Here is a 25,254-nt window from a genome sequence, read left to right as displayed (position 1 = left end):
GGGTTCCACCCAGGTCCATTTCTAGGTTCAGACGTGTTTCTCAGCTTTGGCACACCAGAATAGATGATCCAAAGTTCATCACTCTTTGTTATGTAAGGAAGAGTGATGAACTTTCAAGCCTTTGTCTTTTCCTTTCAAGGCTGTTTACTTCGTTTTATGTGGATGACACAATAGTCCCCACAAGCAATCACCCTGACCAAATTCATGATCTACTCAGCACACTTGGATTGGAAATCACCGCCAAAAACATATCAAAGGGCAAAGAAAAATTTGCACTAGGTTTGGATCGTAAAGCCGAGGTGGCGGAAGCTAAGCTGACGCAGCAATGCCCTGCCTGTGCCAAGTTCTACATCACCTTTTGAAAATCCAACTTTACAGTGGAGCATAGTAGGTGCCTTGCAATGCCTAACACTGACCGAGTTGAGCATTTCATTGTGTTAATTCATAAACTCACCAACTACTGAACAATGGACTGCAGTATGGTACTCTATCTGAAGGATATGGTGTCAGATGGGGATCCAACGTCGACCGACCAAGAATGCCGGCACATTACAGGCATACACGACACTGACTACAAATAATTTAGCCCTTGCATTTGTTAAACAAATGCTTTTAACAAATGCTTTGTGTAATGTACTATAAGATGTTCAAATTCAAAACCATAGGAAAAGAGAAATGCTTTGGATGATTCCATCACATAATAACAGCAAATACTGAAACAGTATAGGGCTCCCACCCTAGATATTTAAATTCAATTTTGACGCAAAACTACCCACAAACTTTATTTATTGAAAGAAAAAAAAAAAAGAGGAAAAGACAAATTTTGTTTTCAGCTCATGTTTGACTGAAATTTTGTCTCAGTAACTAAACATTAGACTGAGAAATACTCTTTGTAATTCAACAGAACTTCTCTGAAAATGTTCCCAGACGGGGGTGACCAATTTTTAAAAATGAGAGATCATCTCAGTACCGGTGTTCCAACTTCTCGTTCTCCTTAAAGTTCATGGCATAACTGCAACAACAGGGCACAATAAGACCACCAAAAGGAATAGAAATTTACAGATATGGAGAACTATTCAACTTTTTCCTCCCTAAGCGCCAACAGACTAAATTTAGGGAACCCCAAACCAGATTCAGTCAACCAAACATTAAGAACCATAACTGGTATACAGAAATTAGCAACAGAATCATAACCCAGTAAATGAGAATTTTGAAAGCTACCTCAGGATTCCAGATCTTGATTAAGTGGTTACCCCATGGAACTCTTCTGCTCGGGTTGTAAAGTTTAAATTTTTAAACCAAAAAAGTTGACCCACGATTAGAAATTAGATTCGCAACTAGACCTCGACATTTATCATATGAATGCCTAGTTCTCTGTCAAAGAGAACACAAGCTTGAGCTGAAAGGTTTTGTCCTGAACCGAGTTTAACAACTTAGAAAGGTAGTGAGAAGATGGAAGAGCGAAGGATATGACCTGGGAACCAATAGCAAGCAAAGTACTAGAGGAATGGAATAAATTTGTATGAAGTTGCAAATAGATGAATGTAACAAATGCTGAAATATTTAAGACACAAGATGCATTTGACACGAGACTGTTCAAATACCAAACAATTCAAGACACTTCCAATCCACACCTGTAACATATTCTTTTATGTATTATCCAAGCATGGCCCCAATTAAACTAAGTTTCTCACATCCAATTCTATATTTCTGCCATGTGTAATTTTCTCACCTTACCTAAGCAAGGCCCCCCCTTTTATCAAGGCTAAATCCTAAAGGCATAAATTTAAATACTTATTTGTTCCGATTGTAAAGTATCAGTTGTGTGAACTTATATGCATATGTATAAATATGCTACATGTGTCAAATGTTAAATAAAAATAAAAACGAGCAATTGAAAGGAATAAGCCCCAAACCCCCCCCCCCCCCCCCCCCCCCCCCCCCCCTCTCCCTCCCCCCCCCCCCCCCCCCCCCCCCCCCCCCCCCCCCCCCCCCCCCCCCCGGCGGGGGGGGCCCCCCCCCCCCCCCCCCCCCCCCTTCTCCTTTTTTTTAATGTTTCTGTCAGTAAAATACAATCTTGATAATTTCTTGATTGCTTGAAATATAAAAGACAATACGATGCAGTTGAATTAGCCTGGCAAGACTGACATGTCCAGTTTACGGTCCCAAACCAAGGAGTGGTCCTAAATCAGTTTTCTGGTATGCAAAAGGCTGGTAGTTTACTGAGGATACAATGTTTCTTTTACTTGGCAAGGATAGATTATATAGAAGCTCTTCAAGTAGATTCATTTTCTTAGATGTGGTTTATTATTGTTAATTTTCCAATTGAAGTTGTTTCTATTCTACTTAGGTTTCTTTTTTCATGCAAGAATATATTATATTTATTCACTGAACTTGTTGTAAAACAGAGATCGAAGATTTGATCAATGAAACTATAATCATTATACCAGTGAAGCTCTGTCCGATTTTATGTTTGTGTGTGTGTGAATATGACTCCCCTCTTTCACTTACTTCTTCCCACTTCTCAACTGTTTTCTCTGAGAAGCCTACCATAGCATCAACTGTAATCTCTCAAGCTTTTAAGAAAATCAATTTAGCCATGGAGTAGTGACCCTACATGGTTTTCATCTAATCCATAGTAAAATGCTGCCACTAGGTAATTTGGGATAACAGGACAAATCATATTATCATAAGAAGCCCATATATAAAATCAAGTTTAGGTAGGATTACATAAGGCACAAAAAGAGAGTTAACACCATCAGAGATTTGAGTGAATTGTTGTTATGACCTTGCCATAGATAATATGGAATGGTGCGGAGTAAAATTGACAGAGGACTGGCGGGTTTTGTCCTTTGATAATGTCGTGTAGCATTGTATCATAGTTGCAGATCAGGAAACCAATGTAAAGAGAAGAATCAACAGTTAGCATCAAGTGCACTACTTGTATTTAGACTATGGCAGAAAAGGAGTTTAAATAGGTCAAAAAATCAGTGGAGAAGAGTTAACTAGAAATCTTTCCAAGGTTCTAGGAGGTTAAAGTCCTGGCTGTGCCATGCAAACCACTGAATAAACAAGTTGTTTGATCCAGAGCTAGAATAGAGATGTAAGTTAAATTATTATCAAACTGAAAAACAAATAAAAATGGCTACTATCCAGAAAATCCTCAATAGTTTTTGTCACGATATCAAACCTGTGAAACCAGAACAGTGAACAACAGAAGAATAAGATAAGTTGGAGAAGAGAATGATGTGGAGGGAAAGTTGCACAAGAAGCAGCAGCTCTCCCCCCACGACTCTTTATTTTTAGAGCTGGGAATAGAATCCCAGAACATTACATAATATGGAAAGAAATCAACTCAGCATATTGGAGAATCTAAAGTTACATGGACAGTAAAAGAGTAAATAGTAAAAGGTAAAAGTAAAAAGGTGAGGAACTTATTGAAGTGTACATGACCCTGTGTACACCCACAGTACACAAGGCGTTGTACTCTTACACAATGCTTAACACTAACACGGATTCAAAAATAGAGCAAAAGAGAACAGAAAGCAGAGAATCTGAAAACAGATAAACTCAATCCAATAGTGCTAACTGAAACAATAACCACTGATCCCACATGAAATAAATAAATATGCAAACCTAACAACAGTTGCAAGCTAGCAGCAACTCAAAGATTAATTTCATTCAAAAAAAAAGCTCCTGTAAGCTACTCTCTACCTCATGAGAGACACCCATCTCCCAAACACACAACCATAAACACAACCATCTTTTAAAGGCTGTGTCAATATCTTACAATGTTAAACTGACTAACCAACATGAAAGAAGATTATCCATCTAACTTGAAAATCTACTGAGGCACAAATAGAACCAACGACCACACCCCAATTAGACTAGGACCTATAAACAAAACCCAAAAATCATGAAACTACCCAATGGATTCTGATAAAAGAAGAATTAAGTTCAAAAAATTGACTCAGTGCCTAATGACCCTAAAAACAAATGTTGGAATATCATGCTCTCCCATGTTAATAAGAGAAACCAACATTGGTATCAGAGATAGGTTCCCACGTTTTCTTTTGTTCCTTACGAATCTTTGGATGGTTGATCTGTTTTCCTTCTAAATCGATTGTCGATATCTTGGATTGGATCCAAGTGGGAGGATCAAGGGTTTCATTGGAACCCTAACGAAAAACTAGATAATTTTGTTTATTAATGATCAAGCGGAAGGATCCTGTGTGATCTTCCTACCGTTTTTTGGGATCCAAATGAGACCATCGTCATCTAAAGACTAGTGGAATTGTATAATTTGCATGAAGATGTTAATCCATGAAAATAATATCTTTTTTATTTTTTCCTTGGATTTTTAGTGCATATTTTTAAGTAAGGGATGAGATCAAGGAATCCAGTCCTATGTGGGCGTTTGGGTTTCTGTTTTCGAGGGACAAAAAAAAATTTCCGTCTAGACAGAGTGTCGACTCTTACAAGCCAGACTTCCATCTAGTCACAAAAGACCAAATGGAGATCCGTCTGGGATCAAACGGTAGTCAATCTGATTTCAGATGGCAGCCCATTTGGTAGACGAAGATCTGTCTAAGTGCCAGAATGTGTTCTAACATTCTAGACACCTGTAGCCCGACACTCTGAGTGATGTTTGGGCATTAAGTGCCTAATGGGGCTATGTGGGAGCTATTGGAGTAAAAGCGTTTTGTGTGAACCAACTGATAGCATGAGCATGACTTTGTGTTTTACTTTTTTAAGTAGTAAAACAATCTTTTTTTGTAATTATTGAATCATGCTTTTAACGCAGAATGAAACTAGTATATAAATTCTATATGGATTTGTATGAGGATTTGATTGGATGTTTATTAGCATTTCTTTTTGTTCAAATGCTTATCATATAGGTTGACCATACTAGTGTGAATTTGCTGATACTTGTGTTTTACGCTAAAAAAAATTGAACTCATCCTTGATTGCATTGTCTCTAGCTGATATGGCTGCAACTAAGAGCATCGTTGCTGACCTCACTAAGGAAGATAAGCTGAATGAGAGGAACTATGACCTCTGGCATCGAAAGGTGCAATATGTCCTTGAAGAGCAGGACATGTTGGAGACCATAAACCAAACCGTTAACCCACCTGAAGAAAGTACCACTGCACAGCATCACAGGGACCTTAAGGCCTACAATGCTTGGGGAAGGATAGAATAGCTAGGATTACTATCATGAGCTCCATGAGTGATGACCTGATGCTTTGATTTGAGAAGCACCGGACTACAAAGTCTTTATGGGAGGCAGTAAAGTTCCAGTACGGAGGGACTTCCACCACTAGAAGCCACTAGCTCGGACTCACTTTGGATGGTTATAAGATGTGCAAGGTCATACCATGAGGCAGCACATAACTGTCATGTCCAACATAATAAGTGAGTTGAGCGCATGTGGGTGCCAACAGACCAATGAGGAGCAAGTCTCTGCAGTCATTAGGTCATTGCCCAAGTCTTGGGAGTACATGAAGATCCTCTTGACATATGCTGGTGATATCAAGTCATTTAATCAAGCTGTCAAGCACCTTAAGTTGGGAGGAGAATCAGACGATGGTTGATGCCCCTCCCACTAAGGTATTTGTTGCTAAAGCGACCACTAGTAAGGGTGCAGGCTTAAGCGCAAAAAGGATAAAGTTCAACCTCAACGTTCCAAGCAAGGCAATAAGGGTGGAAACGAAACCAAGAATGACCCCAAGTGTTCCAGGGGGACCAGAGGTGGCAAAAAGAAATTGCATGCGATTTGCTTCAATTGCTGGAAGCCTAGTCTCTTTGCTTGTGATTGCACTGAGCAGGAGGTATGTACGTTATACCTCATCTTGTTATGTAACAAGCACTTCGTTGCTTGCTGAATTAAATCCTTAGTGGATTGTTGATTCAGGTGTGACATAACACATAACAAGGGAACGTTCAAGCTTCGTGAAATATCGTCGTATTCCAAGACGAAGCAAAAGAATATCAATAGGGAACAGCTCGAGTGTGAAGGTCTATGGCGTTGGCACATGCAAACTAGTTTTATGGAGTGGCCAGACGTTGTTACTCCATGATGTGTTGTATGCTCTGGATATTCGCCAGAATCTTGATTCTATTATTTTTCTTATGAGACATGGTTTTAGTGAGAACAATTCTATAATTTTATATCTAGGTGATATAGTTTATGGTAGTGGTTTTCTCCATAATGGTTTTATTGTATTGGATACAATTGATCCAACAACAATAAGCCTTCTCCCAACTAAATGGGGTCGACTACATGGATTCTTGCCTTCCACTCAGTTCTATTCGAGGTCATGCTAGATACAAGGCCTAAGCTATGCATATCATTTATCACCACTTCTCTTAAGGTTATATTAGGTCTACCCTTAGCTCTTTTAGTCCCTTCAATCTGGATTATATCACTTCTCAGTACAAGGGCATTATAGGTCTCCGTTGAACATGGTCGTGCCACCTCAAACGACTTTCTCGAAGCTCATCACTTATGGGAGCAACTCCTAAACTAACTCTAATATGATCATTCTTTATCTTATCCTTCCTAGTTTTGCCACTCATCCATCTTAACATCCTTATTTTTGCTACACTAAGTTTATCTATATGATTCTTTTTAATAGCCCAATTCTCTGCACCATATTAGATACAGTTGATAATTTATCAAATTCTAGTAGTGTTTTTGTTGCCAAAATACTGTGTATTGATTCTAATGTGTGGCATTCTAGACTAAAGGCATATTGACCTAAATAGGATGAACAAGTTGGCAAGAGAAGGCCTCTTGGGCCAAGGTTTATTATCTGAATTGTCATCCTGTGAATTATGTCTAGTAGGAAAACAACTAGAAAACCATTCAATAAGGCTTTGGGAGCCTCTCTTCTTTTAGAAGTTATCCATTCAGATGTTTGTGGACCCATAAATGTGCATACTAGGAAAAAACAAACATATTTCATCACATTCATAGATGACTATACGTTGTATGGTCATATTTATCTAATTTCTCATAAGTCAAAAGCTCTAGAATGTTTTAAGAAGTTCATGAGTTTACTTGAGAACCGGTTATATAAAATAATTGAAAACTCTTAGAACAGATAGAGGATGACAATGTCTCTCCGATATGTTCAAAGAGTTGTGTGATGAAAAGGGGATATCTAGACAACCTACTATTCCAAAGGAGAAATAGAACGTTGCTAAACATAGTGAGATCCATGATGGAGCAGGTAAACCTACCCATCTCTTTTTAGAGAGATGCTTTGTTGACTGCAACCTATATCCTCAACAAATTCCAACTAAATTGGTTTCTTCCACACCATATGAGTTGTGGACTAGAAGGAAGCCAGATTTGAGTCACATGCGCGCATGAGGTTATGCAGTATATGTTCACTCTACCTCCCACCATGGGAAGCTTGGACCCAGATGAAAAAAATGTATCTTTAAGAGATATTCTAAACACTCGAAGGGCCATATCTATATTGGGCTAGATGAGAGTGAGAGGAGAACGGAACTCAAGTCTAGGGATGCTACATTCTTAGAAAATGATTTTCCATCTCTTACAAGAGTCAACAAAGAGTTATTGGAATTCTTTGAAATACAAGATAGTGATATTGTCACTCTAGGGACTCAGACTCTAGTAGTGAACTTAGGGTTCATCCAAAAGATCCTAGTATGAGTGTAGATGAGATAGCTCCCTCAGAGGGTGAGCAATCTAACATGCACTTCCGCTATAGTAAGTAGGCTAATTCCCTGTCGACGTTTCGACATAGAGGACGAAGCCTACACGGTAGCTCCAAAAGAGATATAATTTTGTTAAACACATTGTAGCAAGGAAGAAAGTTGTACTTTAAGCACATAGCTACTAGTCAGATGGTAGCTAACCCTCTTACCAAACCTATAGTAGAGGATGTTCTTATTTCTCATATAAAGTCCTTGGGCTTGCGTAGATTGTGACTTATTTATATACTGAAACTTTCTTATTATTGAGTAATATAAGTTCATTACAACCTTTGTTTTTCACTTTCTGTGTGATTGTGTTTTTTTAACATAATGCGTGATATGTCAATAGGCATAAGAATGGCTCACTCACACAAGCATTCGCCTCTAGCACTTTGGTTGCGAGCAGAGATGAGACGGATTGTGAATGACCTTGTGTAGGTCGATTCATAATCATGTTGTCGCCTTAATTTTGGAATCAAGATGAGATTCTCTATGGGAAAGAGAATCAACATGAATATTTCCACTATTCATGTTCCTTATCCTTAATCCATATAAAAGTCAAGTGCGAGTTACTTTATGTGGCGTTGGGGTAGCAACAATAAAGAAACTCGAGTTAAGCGCAAATGGTGCGACTAGACTAAGACATGTATGGTGTTGGGAGAGACATACGTTCTATTGTGTATCGAATACTCCACCATAGCACGTAAATCATTCTAGGTGTGCTTAGCGACCATTGGAAATGAGACGATGAATCCCTACTCCTTTCATTGTGAGTCATGGACTTTATAGTCCATTAGTGTCCTTAGTATTTTTTACGACGTCATGAAATGAGGGGTTGATGTGGCTACTTTGGGGTGTTACGGTGTTACCTATTGTCATGATTGATTCGACCTAAAGGGGCATTATTGGGAAAGGAGTCAATCCTAGGTCTAGTGATGATCAAGGGCAAAAGAAAATGTTTGATTCAACTACATCCTAAAAATGTTTATTGGCGCTAGCTGTATTAGTTGCAGTAGCGAACATTTTAAGGACAAGGTGATCTCTCAAAGGGATCAAGATCATGGTGGGAGATCTCGCGAGATATCTCGCTATTTTGACATAGCGAGACGAGATGAGAGGCGAGATCTGCGAGATGGGAGATCTCGCCGTATCTCGCCAAGATCTCGCCATATCTCGCCAAGATCTCGCCTCTCTCTCGCTGCAACCATAAAAAATTGCCAGAAACTTGATTTTTTGTCGGAATTTGTTGGGGATTCCACTTCTAAACATCTTTAAGACATCTAAAACATCAAATTATCATCATTCAAGCCTATTTCAACTAGATCTACAACAAAGGTAAGATTTTCCCCCAAATTTGAATTTTTTCAAATAGAATATTCTACAATGGGTGTGTGAGTCTAGTGTAAATATATGTTAATCCACAAGCTTTGATCTAACTTTCATGGAAACCAATTTAATGTGACATTTAAACCTATATGTGACATACTATAGTGATGAGTTGACTTGGGAGTCATATGTGGCCACCGTTCAGAATCAGTTGATGCAGAATGCTGAGTGATACTCTTGTTGTCTTGTAGTTTTGTAATCTTATTACTCACATACTCTTGTGATTGTGAACTTATGGATTATGATATATGACTTAATAAATGTCTAAAACTTCTTATGATTGTAAAATTTTGAAGCCATTTAAGTTCTTTGATAGTTTGATGTGTAATGTATTTAATACTTTATAGTCGATAACATGAGGATATATTTGGTAACCACTGTCCCACTCTCTCACAAGTTAGATACAAGATTCGTTAAACATACAAACTCTTTTCTCTCTCCAAGAAATGCAAAAACAAAAGGGAGAAACTTTGGGACTCCTCTTCTTAATCTTGCTTGATCTAATACTCTTGACCATTCATCCTTTAAGGTATTTAGGTTGTGGATCTATTCTCTTTCCAAGAGATTGAGGATTTACCGATGACGGACTATGTGGAGGAATGGCTACGTGGATCCTTTCTTTTCTTCCGCTGCATTTTTTTATTTTGGGATTATCGCGTCCAGGTAAGATTCTATCATCTCCTTTGTAAAATAATAAATTATTGAATGTCATGTTCTCCCATGTTAATGAGAGGAACCAACATTGGCATCAGAGTCAAATCCCCACGTTTTTTTTTTCCTTCTGAATTTGATTGTCGATATCTTGGATTGGATCAAAGTGGGAGGATCTAGGGTTTTATTGAAACCCTAAATGAAAAACTAGATAATTTGTTTTTGAATCATCGAAGTGGAAAGATCCTGTGAGAAAATGGATCAACCATCCAAGGATTCGGAAGGAAGAAAAAAAACGTGGGAATTTGACTATGATGCCAATGTTGGTTCCTCTCATTAACATGGGAGATAGCATGATATTCCAAATTTATTATTCTATAGACAGAGAGGATAAAATCTTACCTGGATACGCTAATCCCAAAAATAGAAATATGTAGCGGAAAGAAAAGAAAGGATCCACGTAGTTGTTTTTCCACGCAATCCGTCACCGGTTAAATCCTCTATCTCGAGAAAAGAGAATGCAATCCACAACCCAAGTACCGTTGTGGATGGATTGTCAAAGTGTGAAATCGAATCAAGGAAGAAGAAGACCTCCAAAGTTTCTCTGTTTCATTTTTATGTTTCTTGGAGAGAGAGAGTGTGTATCCAACAAATCTTGCATCTCACTTGTGAGAGAGTGGGTCGGCGGTTACCAAAATATATCCTCATATATTATAACTGCCTAATAATGCAATTTCATAAGTGCCCTTTGGCATAATTAAAATACCCAACATTTCCCACTTGCACACGGGCAAGTATTGATCTCTTTATCACAATGTGTCCCAAACACACATGTATATCCCAGTAGCACACTTTGACCACTTCAAGATGAGGTCATCAGCCGAGCCAACATCAGCTCACGCAGACCCCACAAGATCATGAGACCAAAAGAATCGGTAATCTTTAACACACGGCAACATGGTACTTATGGGAAACATAAATAATTTCATTGATAAAAATGATGGATGTCAGCAATACTGCCTCAATGAATGCAACAGGGATGCATGAGATCTAGTTGTCCCTGTTGAAAAATCAAAAGATAAGTGTGTTTGGGAATAGTGAGGGGAATAAGCAGTAGTCCTAATAATATTCAGAAAAGAAAAAGGAAAAAAAAAACTGTGTTTGTACCTAGATTCTCTAATACTTAGCAAACTTTGCCCCCACTTTTATGATGCTCCATCCAAGAAAATTTCAGAACAAAGTTGCTTCACTAGGTGAACTGTTATTAAGGATCCAAAAAATTTAGGGAAAAAACTAAAGAGAAATCACAGGCACCAGGACAACTATGCTGACTGTTGTGAGTATGCAGGAATGCGGATATCACTGCAAAAGGTAATTCATGGTCAATCATATAATGGCTTCTTGTTTGACTCCCTCAATTAAAATCCTGAAAGATCCAAGACATGACTCCTAAGGTCAGTCCTAGAGTAAAAAACTTTGCATGCCTGCAGCTTTTACAAGCCTAATGCCTCGTCATTCAAAGAAAAGTATTTAAGCCTGTAAATTGATGGAGATGGAAATGAGGCAAGTTAACCATTTTGTTGAGGAAGCTATGGTGTAAGCTTTGACAAATATGGAACAGTGCAAGGTTTAGACATAACAAACCAAGGCAAGTAAGAATACGGTTTTGGATATCCATCCTGCTATGAATTAATTTTAAAAGGAAATAATGGATTTGGAACATATTTTCTCGGTGTTTTGAATTAGAGAAATCCCTCATAATGGCACTGTATTATTTTGAGGTTCCCTTCCTAGTTAGTGTGCATAGGGTCATATCACATCCGACTCCATTCCAATGAGAAGACTGTGATATGACAGGTTCCACGCTTGTTTTTTCAGCAATGACAGGTTATAATTCTTCAAACCCAAAAAGGTTGGAGTTGTTTAGGGTTCATTCTAGTTTATAAGGGTTTGAAAAAGATTATTCAATGACCAAAACTACACTGTTGCCACTCCTGTTTGATTTCACCTGCATCCAGGGAAAAAGCTATTGAATGACATAAAGTGGTTTATATCACCCTCTAAGCTGAAATACTTCCAAAGAATTGACCTGAGGTTGTGGTGTATAAAAAGGATATACAGAAGGATACTAAACTAGCACAGAGGCTGAGACCACACACTATACGAAGAAACAAATCTATCACTGCTAATAAAATATGTAAAAATAAAACTATTAGTAAAATGAATTTACATAGATTTTAAAGGAAGCACAGCAGATCTTCAGTGAAATAAAAATATCAGACTTCATATTGTCAAAAAGTACAAGTAATAGAGAAGCAATTACAACATGACTGAAAAAACACATGACACAAGCATATCTTCATGTTCAAGGATTTCAGCATCAACCATATTAATCAATTCAAAACCATGGAGTATTAAATCACGATAAGAGAATCAGACAATTTTTATCAAAGAAAAAATTTGACTGCTTGATCAGATGATAGACTGAATGGGAGGAGATACAAACATGTAAGTTCCGACAACAGGAGTAACAAGGAGGCAAGCACTGATCCAGTTCTCGGTGACCTTCTGGGTAATCTTTCCGGTGAAATCCTTCCATAGACCTGGCATCACCTTCTGCTGGAATGGTGACAGTGAGTACACCACCACCTTCATGCGTGCATTCCCCATTCTATATATCCAAATTTATCTCTGCAAATTACAAACGAATTGGATTGTCTCAATTCGGTGCGACAGATAAAACCAAAACAAGCAGAAAGCTCAAGTAATTGCAAAACAGAAGGAATATGGATCTATGGACCAAATATCATAAACAACCAACAGCCACACGACAGGTCGTTAGAATGAAAGTCGATAAAAGAAAGAACCACTAAACAGAGACACGTAAGTAAAGAAATATTTCCATCCATCACAGTTGCCCATAGAATAACAGATCAAAATGCATTCAATAAAAAATAAAGCTAGAAAAATAGATTCTTTGTTCAATTTATATCAATCGCACCAGATCTGTATACGTACACGAACACAAACTCGAACTCTTCTACTAATCGATTAAGTTAAAAAAATATATAGGCTACGATGAAGAAATCAAAACAGAAACAAAAGAAGAATTTCCTTTTTTCAATGACGAATCAGAGGGAGAAGGTCTCAAATCTTACCTCAGACGTGCGAAAACCAAAAATGAGCAACGAATGTGCAAAGAACAAATCCGATCGATGCCAATGGTGATGAGCATCCGTCATCGACCAAATACTTTAGCCTTTAGGTTTTTTGCGCAGTTTGACAAAAATACCCTCAAATTTGAAAAGACGGATGTACTCCTAGCAATCAAATAACACAACAAAAAATATGATGAAGGGAACGGAACTCACAACAGGAAATAAAACAGTTGTCCTGCCCATTGTAGTCATTCCACATATTCACCTTTGACTTGCTGATTGGACAAGTTTGCCCTTATCATATTTCTCATAAGACGAAATTATCCCTCTACGGTCCAACCGCGAAAAGAGTGTTACACTGTTACGTGCTAAAGAAATAAAACCACTTTCCATCCAAAAAAACGTATTCCAAACAATACACCTTTTATACTAAATAAAAGGTTGAGATTAAATGTTTAATTATAGATTTATTCAAAATAGCATTTTAGTTCTTCTATTTTCTTAGTTTTTTATTTGATTATACGTGCACAGCGAAAGATGTTTACTCTAGCTTTAATTTGGCACAATTATACAATTTGCATAAAACCTTAGTAACCTATTAAAAAATAAATAAATAACAATACATTTTCATTTGGAATAAAACAATAAAACCTTCATAAAGTATTTAAAAATAATATGCTTTCCTTTTGAAGAAAACCCAAAAAACAATTAAGTGTGTAGAAAAATTAATTCAAAAAATTATATCTATTTAATCCCAAGAGGTGACTCAATTGGTAAAAACACAAACAACTCCAAGTAAGAGATGAGCGATCGAATTCCCCCCGGCCAAATGCGTAGTACTGCCTATTATAAAATACATGAGTTCTCAATATATAAAATCACTTGCTATCAAAAATCATACATTGTTGTTCATCTCACTAACTTGATGAATGATATAATTTAATAAACTTACCATTACTAAGAAAAATATCAAGAATCTTTTTAATCGATTAGAAGCCTTAGACATTTTTTTACGAAGAAAAAAAAGACCTCAAGACTGAATATTGTTAAAAGTTTAACCAACTTCTATGAGCTAATTGTAACGCAAAGTCAGATCTCTTTGGTTAATATAAGATCAAAAGGCTTATGTAAATCCATAATACGCCATGATTCGAGTTAAAGCTGTTGGAGTCAAAATAAGTTCCAGTAGATCATGAAACTTGGCAATCTTCTCTATCTCACGAATGGAAAGTTTGCTTTGGCATTTCAAGAAGACATCAGGCAAATTTGAATGGATAATTTTTATGTACATGCAACTATCAACAGTGATTCACTGTCTCCCCCCCACCTTTTGCTACTAGTGATCCCCTGATTTGAATACGTGCTTTTAAGCTTTAATGAGAACAGATTGTCTAGATTCTCAGCTAAATTTCTAATATTTCACATGTTCAGCAAATAAATTGATCCTTTTTTCTATTACCAGGAAAAGAAAAAAATTCTCAAGAGTTCTTCCGATTTTAATTTGTGTCTCAATCCACTCTGGTGGGAGGAGTGAGGCACTTATTTTGTCTTGACAATGGTATGAGGGACACAGCAATTCAAAACTCAGATTGGATAGAATTGGCATGAGGTACTGAACATCGATGAATCACAGGAAGTAACAAACGTTACACACAAACACAAGCATCATGAAAATAGAATTGGCATTGAGGTGCTGAACATGGATGAATCATCTCAATATCAAAGACAAGAACATCGAATATGTTGAACTTTCTAAAATCACAGGATCTTTTCTAAAAGAGAAGAGATAAGGCTAACAAAAAGAATTAAAGTGAATACATGGATCACTGGGACTTCACTGCGTTGATTAAAAAAGCAGCAAATCTTGGCATAAAAGACGGTGCACATAAGGGTTGCCATGGTACACAACTGACATTAATCCTCGTACTCTGTCTCTTCATCATCCTCGTTATTCTCTGTGTATCTCCATCCATCTTCAACATCATCATGATCCTCTTCTGTTTCCTCACTATCTTCTTCTTCATACATGTCATTACATTGTTTCTTCACTATGTTCAAATTTGGGGTTGCCACATTCTGGATTTTTTGCCGTTGGACTTTCGAAGGAGGCATCTTTGAAACAGGTTTGTCAGGCTTTTTTCGCTTGAGATTCTTTCTGTTGCGACCTTTCCCACCATGAGCATCTTGGTCACTCGACGCATCCATCTGATGATCATTATCAGGGTCATTCCTGCCATTCACTTCTGCATTATGTCTAGGATGCTCCTTTTTCAAATGAAGGTTCAGCTTATACTCATGAATGTAGCACTTGTCACATCCTTCGTAAGGACAGGCATAAGGCCTGGCTGAGGAAGCAGAGCCATGATTTGTTGCTGAAGGCTTTGCAGCACTCGGTGGCTTGTCCATCACCATGTTCTGTGAAACATTGAGGAAATTTTTTTTTCAAAATTCACAACAATCAACCACAGAGAAATAAATGATGATGAAGACAATATATTAATATCATTTGCAGTGTACCACCTCATTTCCCACTCTGCAAGGTACAAGTGCTAGCAATTAATAGCCAGACTCCTCAGTCATTACAAAAGTTAATTATTTTAAAAATTTGTGACTTAAGAGACCCTAAAAACTCCAGATATTATGTGCCAGGACATTCAAGGATCAGCAGAGAACTGAACACACATGTCCCCAGCTATGACTGTCTCGTCCCATACTAGATGAGTGAGTTACACATCAAAGGTGAATATAACTGGACAGACCCCAGTTATGATTCAACAAAGTTACTTTGGGGAATGGGCGTAATTATTTAACAAGAAGTCAAATGGAGAATGGAAAGTGAAACAATGTAACCATGAGTGACCAACAGACAAATGCAGACAATATATAGGTTCACCTTTTCATGGTGAGCCTTGACATGAGCTTTTAACTTGTATTCATGAGCATATCTCTTTCCACAATCTACATATGGGCAAGTATGATAATTCTCTTGTGAATGTGTCCGCATATGTGCGCGTAGGTTGAAATCCAGGGAGAAAGCCTGCAAAAATTTGCAGATTGGAGGTCATTAATTTTATAGGGAAAAAAAAACTACACAAAAAAAGGTACAGATAAATCAGGAGTTGATAAAAATTCTACAATATGTGATATTTGGGATAACTTCAAGTCTTCAACAAGCCAAAAAAATTGATCAATGTCACAACACTTGAGCAAAGATTCTAGTAAAATATCTAAAACTTATATGGTAGTGGGAAGATAATAAGGTCAAAAGACATAAGAGGACAATAACCCATGAGTGCAGGAACGACAGAAATGTAAGAAGAATCGACCAGCTATCCTGAATTGACCAAATAATCAGTTCTATGCTTCCCCCCCCCCTTCAAAAATCTATCTTTGGAGAAGGGGGGGGGCGGGGGCGCACAGAAGAAGCCTGAAGGAGCAAGTATCGTATTAGTGAGAATCACACCACCTCAGGACTAGAGCTCATGCGACACCAGCAGAATCTAGTATATGATTTGCAACTAAACCTTTCATGAATTGACAAGATTGCCCAGACCAGTTATTACTGACAAAAGAGAGTAACTTCCACAGATATTGAGATGCATTTAACTTAAGAAGCAGCCCATGTTGTAACCCAGCTTGGTCAATCCATTCATCCTGTCACCAGGGGCCTTTCAAGTAGGACAAAAATAAGGAACCTACTTTACCTTCCAAAAATAGAAATGTTCCATTGACCTTTTTCTGTTGGATGGAGGAACAGCTTTTGACCACAGAATGACCCTGAACCCCTTGACCAATGATGATCACTTTCATTGTTTGATGGCTCTTCTAAACAAGACTATTCATTCATTTATTTTCATTTTAAAAACTCTACAAAGACTTCTGATACCCTTGGAAGTTGAACATGCCAAAAGGGAAAAAGCAAGAAATTCCATGCTTAAAATAAAAATGGTCTGCCATAAGATAACAAATTCCAGAATGTAGTTTAGAGGGGGAAGGAATATTACTTTGCCACAACCTTCATGAGGACATACAAAATGCCTCTCTCCTGTATGAGTAAGAAAGTGTCTTTTCAACTTGGAACTATCCAAAAATTTCTGCAAGAGAAATGAATGGTTGATTAACTGTTATGAAAAAAAAAATCAACATTTGGCAACAAAAGGGTGAAGTATGATGATTCATCCTAACACAACCACACACACCCTTCCCCATTCAAACAAAAAGGTTCCACAATTGGATATGAATATGGGTACAGAGCAACTTCAAAATGTTCAGGAAATGAATGGGTCCAAACTCGCAGTAAAATAATAAAAAATTCTTTGAACAAGGATTAAATTTTGCTTTTACTCTCAAAAACCTTTTCCCAGTAAAACAAGATACAGCCAAACTCAATGAAAGGCCCCCCCCCCCCCCCCCCCCCCCCAAAAAAAAAAAAAAAAAAAGATCAATGGAGATTCAAACGCGGGTAAAACCCCCCATCCAGTGTAACTATTCCCTAGTCAAAGAATAAGTTTTCAGATCAAATCAATTGTCAGAAAACCTAGTCAAACAATTTTCAATTGTAACTATAAGTCCATCAAATTACATGTCAGTTGATTAAACCTAAATGAGTTCTCTCAAATTGTTCTCCATACTGATTTCAACAGAATCAAGATTTTTCCGAATGAGTGAGAATTTCAGGATCTGAAATATTAAACTGGACAGGTGATTTTGATATTTCTGTAAAAATTTCAGAAGACTTTCTGCATTCAGTCAATCTATGCAAAGTGCAATTGCTAAAATGTTAATTGATTAGACCTAAATGGCTAAAATCTCACAGCAGCTGTTCTCATTGGGGTTCATCCATCCCACATTCAATGTTTAATTGTTTAAGGTTTCATGTTCATGGGTTAAGACCTACAAGTTAAGGTTCTAGGTTTAAAATGTTAAGCTTTCATTATTATGACTATTTCCGGTCATTTTGCCAGTGGAGATGTGGAGTTGATATTAGATGAATCACAGGTCTTGATAGATTCTTAATGATTAATGGATGGCAAGATTAATTTTTACATTGGGCAACCTAACAAATGCTTTTACAGAAATTGTAACAGTAACAAAAACATAATTTAAACAAATTCCTATGTGAATTATTGAATATAAAATAAACAGAAGAATAATGGACTCTTTTAGTAGACTTCTCACACAACTCATCTTGAGCTGACCTAAATTTCTTGGGAAAGAAGTCAACAAAGACACTAGCTTGAACATGAAGAAGTGGCATTCTCATGTAATTCAGAATTATCACAAATAGATGCAAAGGTGCATGGAGAGGTTGACTCATATATAAATTTTTGGATTTCTTAATACAGCTGAATAATAGAAGAATTGGGTTCATCAAATTCCTGTTGGAGTGAATTAGATGATTGGACAGAGGGAACTGTGCAATGCTTACAATGAAAACATATTTTTATTTGTTAATTGGTGAGACACACTGGTATGATGTATGTCCTGCTGTTATAATACAGGAAGTCATTTATGTATCCACCCACAAAAAAAAAAAAAATAACAACGAAGCAATTCTGAATTCTTGCTTTTTGGCTGCATTGTCAGACATAACATGTGCATTTCACTACTTTATTATGCAGACAGCACCCAGTCATAATTTATTTGTAATAATCCTATCCATTAGTATTTGCTTTTGAACTCTTCGTAATTTTCAGGAAATATTCATGAGTAACCTTTTAATCTCATTATGTAGTGTTTTGGTGTTTCCTATGTATCCATAACATGTTGCGTTGATGAATGACCGAAAACATGGTCCAATATGAACATTTTGTACCTTGCTTTTGAGGATTAAATACTTCTCCAATCCTATTACTTAGGTAAACGAAGATTGTACACTCAGGAAACTGTACCCTTGCTAAAAAGTTCACCAATGGGCTGCATTCAGAAACAAACTAAATGACCATCTATGAAAAACCACAACCTTCCTTATAGTTAATGAACAGCCACAAGAAACTACCAACCCATTTCAAAAGTTCACCCAGGTATCACATCAAGCAGAAATAATAAAATGACCCTAAAGCCTGAATCTCCAATCCAGATTAATAATTTGTCCCACCATGACAAGTTAATCTGTTTTCACTCATCAAGTTATTATCTTTCGGTTAAACTAAAATTCATAAAATCAGATACCTCCAACTGAAACCATAGTTAGTTCTGAAACTCTGCTGCTTTTTTAAATGCAGCAGAGTAAATATTGTCACCTTATTTGATAATCAAGTCTTGAGTATTTTTCTGAAATAGATAATAATGATAAGTGTTCATTACCCTTCTACATCCTTCATAGTGACAAACATATTGTCTTTCCCCATGGATGTGAGAGTGTTTCTTCAATGCTCCAGCATCAATAAAAGTTTTTCCACAGCCTTCAAAGCTGCAAAGGAAAAGAACTTCTGTAGTAGGTTCTGGTTCTGATTCTGGTTCTTCGGTCTCAGGCTCTTTAGACTTTGCTTTCAAGGCCTTCAAGGTGTCCTCTAAACAGAAAAAACAATAAGGTGAGGCATTGAACCACAAGCATACAACCACCACTCAGTATTCACTAGATTTCTTGCTTGTTATCCTCTTATAGCATCCCTAGAAAACTAGACCGAACTTGAGTTTTTGTGCAGCTAGAAAGAAAATGGGATGGCATATCAAAGCAGTAATTTTGTTTGAATTCAAGGAAAGACATAAAGAATGAAATGCTCACGGAAACCAGCACAAATTAGATCATAAATAACACATATAACCTAAAGCATAGTTGATGCGCCTTTGTTCTGAGCCTCCCTCCAATATCTTGGGTCACATAGACACCATGACAGCTATGACTGAAACATTCAACCTCGTTATCATTCTTTCTTATTGGAAAAACAAATACGCACACCAGTAAATATTAATCATGACAGAAAGTTCAGTTTTGAATGCTGAATCATGACCTTAAGCTGCCAGGTACCTCAGAATCATCTGTGCACTGCAGCGCCAAAACCAGATAAAGGAAGGTGGATATAATAGTAGTAGCCAGTGTTCAGATAAAGAAGACATGTATTAGAGACCAGTCAAAATACCAAGGGTTTAGGTCAGTCCAAGGTAGTGCACCTGCACCACACATGTATTCTGAAGCAATCAATATACAATGCTCAAGGAGTTGGATCCCAATGAAAACTCTTAGGGACTATCGGTTAAAGGTCTGCTCCAAATTTTACTGCTCTTTTCTAGGCTTCCTCAGCTTGATTCTAATTGTATTTCTTCAGGATTACAATCCAATGGGTTTTTTTGTGTTGAATCAGTGATTTGTGAAATGTTAGCCCTACCAGCTGTCACACTGTTTGTCATCCTAAGGATGAGGCTTGAGATTCGTCGTATCCAAGATTACAATTGTGCTAGCTTGATCAAGCCTATCTAGAAAATCTCTTCCAGGCATGCCTCCGTTTGGGTTAATGGGGTATACTCCCACCTCTTGAAGCATGACTCCACTTGGACAGCCTCTCTCCCCTCTAACCCATCCTAGGTTGGAGAAGCTTCTTCTCCTTCACCCCCTTGCTCTCCCGATCATTTTGCCCTTGATTTCTAATGGGCTTATTGTTTCCTTCTAGCTTGATCTTTAGCACCTGTTGGGCGTTCTCTATAATGTTTTGGACCACATGTTGTCTACAACTCTCATGTTCCAAAATCTACCACCTCTCTACCTTCATTTTGAATGGTAAATAGTCCAACCCATTCCCTTCCCACATGTGCCTCACAAAGTTTTGGTCTTCCCTCCCCCCAAAAAAAAAAAAAAAGGATCCTCAAGTCTATTCTCTACCTCTTCTACCTAGAACCTTCTTTGTCCCCTAACCCAAAAGTCCCCTAGTCCCCCATGGTTTGGTTCAAAGGTATAATTCCTTGCCGATCCCTTACCCTTTGGAGATCCCTTAACCTTTGCCTCTCAAACCAATCTTTCCTTATCCATCATCATACCCTAGCTAACCCAAGCTACATCCTTTGTTGGGACAGTTTTAAAGACTTAGACCACCTTTTCTTCATCTACCCCTTCTCCAGCTCACTTTGGAGAAAAGTCCTTACCTCTATTTGGCCCCGCTCCAAGCATTCTTATGGATTTGCTTGAGACTGATTATGGATTTTGCTTTCCTTCTATGGTTCCTCTATCTCTGATCTCGTTGGTAAGTTGGTCTTTGGAGCTACCTTTCATCACTTATGGTGGGAGTGAAATATCAGAAGATAGAACTCCATCTCTAGGTCTTTGGACACGATTCCGAAAGCCATATATTTTGATCTCTCTACCAAGCTCCAATTTTTCCCCCACCTTGCCGTTTTCGACTCCCAAGGAATAGGCTTTTTGTTGTTACTTGGGGTTTAGCTTCAGCCTATCTAGTAAAGCCCCCCCCCCTTTTTGTACATTCCCTCCTTTCTTACCCTTCAAGGTTTTTGGTAATGATAGTTTATTCATCATAAAAAATAAAAATAATAAAATAAAAAAAAAATTTCTTAAGGTGTAGGATCGTCAGTATTCACCAATAGTGCCACTGTAAATTTAGCTCCTATTGATCAGTTTGGTTTGGGAACCTGAAACTGGATGTTATTTTAAGTCTAATGTTCACTGAGCCAAAACCAAACCAATTAACAGCTGTGCACAGCTCCCACAGGTGAAGAAGAGAACTACCCAATCAAGTTTCTTAACCAGCCTCAGTCCAGACAAAAGCAAGTAAAAATTGTCAACTAACAGCAGTAGGCAGACCTATTAAGCTATCCCTCGAAACACTTGACTTTTGTCTATGCTGATTTTCCAAATTGGAAACACAGAAGTCAAGATGACAGCAAAATTTATGGAGGAAACCACAAGTCAATATGATCACAAAGACGAGTGTACGCAACCTCCTTTCCCATCAGGTAATGAAATTCAGGAACATTATCATCATCCAGCCAACCAGCTAACTATGGGAAGATTATGCAAAAATAACAACAATATTATCAAGGATTTGAAAAAAAAAAGGATCCAGCTTCATGCAGACCTCACAGAGGCCATGCCAAAATAAGAGGGTAGACGGCCTACATATATACAATAGCCATATGGAGATCTTTTCCATAAAGAAAAGAGAGAGCCTTAATTGAAGTGAGAGGAACAAATTCTACCGCCAAATTAATATAATTCCAATGAACCCCGAGAATTCTAACTCGTGGGACACTGAAGAAGTTTTATAAATAAATCAGAAGTAGGAAGACTTACCAGTAACCCATTTCAAAAGGAAGCACTTCCCACCGGTAGACACAACATCCTGAGGCACCCTAAACACAAAACAAGGAATTTAGCAAGATTGATCCATTGAAACTTGGACTAATGCATAACAAAAACAATGTAGGGGCTCAAACTGAGGATAAATTCCCTCAATTTTCAACTTAACGAAATTCAATGACAACAAACATGAGACAAAAAAAAATTGAAAAGATAAATTCTACAAAGCTAGCATCTTTTACAGTCCTCGAAATCATGCCGTCAAAGTGAGAAACAATTAACTCCATTAACTATCACAAACGTTTCCAGACCAACAATAATCACTTCAGCTAACATACAATGAAACTATGACGGGAAAAATAATCTTAACTAACTTCATCCAAGCAGTGTTCTACAACTTCAAACAACTCTGAATTTCATCAGAAAATAATAATAATAATAATAATAATAATGGCAATGATAATTATATAAAATTTAAAACTCGACGATCAGGGAATGATGATTATAGATATTATATAAATCAATAATAACCATGCAGCTTAATGGAGAAAGGTGATAGCAAAAAAAATGGCAACAAATACTAAAAAAAAAGGCAAACAGAATAGCGGGAAATCACATGCAAGCTTTACCATTCCTTGTACCATCTGACAGCAGAAGTCTTAGGGCGCTCGACCATGTGATTAATGTCTGTCTCCAACTCCATATCTCAACTTCGGGGTTTGAACTTTGAAGAGCAACAAGGAATGGCATAAGCGCGCCGGTGATTTTGAGTTAGGGTTAAGGTTTTGAGAGAAGAAATTTGAAGATTTAAACGTTATCAGGGAAAGTATACGGGGCAAAGGAATGAGAGCGAGGCGGGAGCGGTTACCTCGCACAGCTTAGTTGTCTGTGCGTATTATTGCCACGTGTCAAGGTGGGTAGCGTTCGCACTGTTTTGATGACTCACGGTTCGTCAGAGCCAGTATCGGATCGGAAAGGATCGGTATGGTGAAAACTCATACGGCCATACCAGACATATACTTAAATTTAAAAAGATAAATAAATAAATAATATATACGCGCTCTGAAAGGAATTAAACGAAAAAATTGATGTAAATCTTTGTATAACTATGGGTTGTATTTATAAGGGAGGAATCGTGATCCCAATGAGATTTGAACTTGTATTTATTTTCTCTTAATTTTTTTCTCTGATGTTTGCTCCCTTTTTTTTTTTTCTCCTTAAAATGTTGAATACGTATGATTAATGGTATGATTGTATCAAAGTTTCTTGCTGATTACCAAAAAAAAAAAATTTAAAATCAAATTTTCTTGCTTTTTTTTATTAATTATAATTTTTATTTGTAGTTGATTCGTTGAAATGAGAGACCATATATTTTTATATATATTTGTAGAAAGATAGCAACACTTAACTAATACAAAAAAACCGTTTGTTAAAACTAGTTGTAGAATTTAGAATTTTCTAAACAATTTACTCTTAAAACAAAAAAAAAAAATCCAAATTTTTACTTATCAAGTAAATCTTTTTTCTTCTTTTTTTATGCTCAAAATTTTGTAATTATTGTTCATCCCCCATGTTGAATCCTAGGTCCACCGTGGAAACTATCATACATGTGTAAATAATTTTTATTTTTATTTTTTTTAGAAGTTTGAAGCAAACCTTATGCATTGGCGCAATTTACTCATATACCAATTTTTTGGATTAAGAGGTTGATGGTAACATTCATGTTTCTTGTGTTTTTTGTATTTTTGAACAAAAACAACTCAAATTATATGCATGTAATTTGGTCTCTTTATTATTTTGAATATATATTTTTTAATTAAACGACATTTTTGCCTGTTTTGAGCCTATTTTGAGAAATCTCACAAAAAGAAGAGCTTCTCTTGAAACCATGAAGGGACATTCTTGTCTTTTTTACATCAAACCATAGCTCCAATTTTGAAACCTTATAAACTCAAATTTTTGTCTCTATTTCATTTGTTTTTGTTGTTATTTGTTTGGCTATATAAATCCAAATATTCTAAATCTCTTGATTCATGAATGTGAGATTTATACTTGTTTGTTTGTGAAAAATCTTTAGATTAATGAAATCTAAATATTCATCTTTTTACACTAAAAATGTGAATCTATAGATTTATGGGTATGGGGTGAAATCCATAGGTTTCATCCCTAATATAAAACACTAAACATTTGTGCATTCACAAGAATCATTGATGAGTCCACATATTTCATTCCACATATTCGGTTAACCAAACAATTAATTTTATAAATCATGACTCCATAGATTTGAAAGCTATAGATTTGAAATTTCTAAATATTTGAAATCTCTAAACTCATATAACCAAACAGACCCTAAATGCTTTATTCCCTATGATTTTAGTGTAATAATAATAAATAAAAAAACCAAATAAAATAAAATATTATTATTTTCTTACATTCCCAAACTTTTTGTTGTTGGCTAAAAATTGAAGTATATATATTATATGAAAGAACAAATGTCCATAGAGACCAAAACAACAACAAAGAAGTATCGACTATGAATAAACTCAAAGAGAGGAAAACAAGAAGCACCATTTGGTAAAAAACCAGCAAAACCATTACCTTCGTAAGAATATGATTAAAATAAACAATACTCAAGGTATAATAAAGTATCAAAATATCAACAACCAGACTCGTACTCACCATCACCCAATCTAAAGGATGGTGAAAAAACCTTGTAGAACAAGGACAACGGACAAACGATCATAGTGAATATGCACATCGAAAGCTCCTAATGACATCCCAAGTAATAACCTATATTTTATAGCTTCAATCTCTATCGTAGCTGTTGAGCTACCATATACATACTTGTTTTGTGCTACAATAAATTCACCATTTTAGTCCTACATAATGCATCATTTACCTCTCTTGCTATATTGTTGTCACATGATCTGTCTATTAAAATCTGAAAATGAGCTAACTCCTCACTTGGATGGTCAAAAGGTGCCAGCTAATACCTTATCGAATGATGTTGTGAGTCGATAACATGGTTTTGGATATTTGCACATAGATAAGAAAAATTAATCAAAGTAATCATATTATGCCTAA

The 25,254-nt window shown here is 36.8% G+C and overlaps 2 protein-coding genes across 2 annotated transcripts; both read right to left on the bottom strand.

Annotated features, from left to right (window-relative positions):
* Nucleotides 1–676: 676 nt before the first annotated feature.
* Nucleotides 677–13,011, bottom strand: LOC149021339 (cytochrome b-c1 complex subunit 8-1, mitochondrial-like). The gene is made up of 3 exons (XM_089149589.1): nucleotides 12,924–13,011; nucleotides 12,272–12,456; nucleotides 677–1,012 (listed from the first exon to the last, which is right to left on the bottom strand). Exons 2-3 carry the CDS (start codon nucleotides 12,433–12,435, stop codon nucleotides 964–966), a joined length of 213 nt encoding a protein of 70 aa, XP_089005715.1. The 5' UTR covers nucleotides 12,436–12,456; nucleotides 12,924–13,011; the 3' UTR covers nucleotides 677–963.
* Nucleotides 13,012–14,610: 1,599 nt separating this feature from the next.
* Nucleotides 14,611–23,001, bottom strand: LOC149021338 (zinc finger transcription factor YY1-like). The gene is made up of 6 exons (XM_089147102.1): nucleotides 22,800–23,001; nucleotides 22,165–22,223; nucleotides 19,230–19,435; nucleotides 16,928–17,017; nucleotides 15,817–15,960; nucleotides 14,611–15,338 (listed from the first exon to the last, which is right to left on the bottom strand). Exons 1-6 carry the CDS (start codon nucleotides 22,871–22,873, stop codon nucleotides 14,838–14,840), a joined length of 1,074 nt encoding a protein of 357 aa, XP_089003228.1. The 5' UTR covers nucleotides 22,874–23,001; the 3' UTR covers nucleotides 14,611–14,837.
* Nucleotides 23,002–25,254: the final 2,253 nt, after the last annotated feature.

This window comes from Hakea prostrata, chromosome 3 (assembly GCF_041222555.1).
Source record: "Hakea prostrata isolate BN-2017 chromosome 3, UWA_Hpros_2, whole genome shotgun sequence".
Lineage (NCBI taxonomy): Eukaryota > Viridiplantae > Streptophyta > Magnoliopsida > Proteales > Proteaceae > Hakea > Hakea prostrata.
Note: the sequence above shows the minus strand (reverse complement) of the source record. Positions and strands in the feature narration are given on the sequence as shown.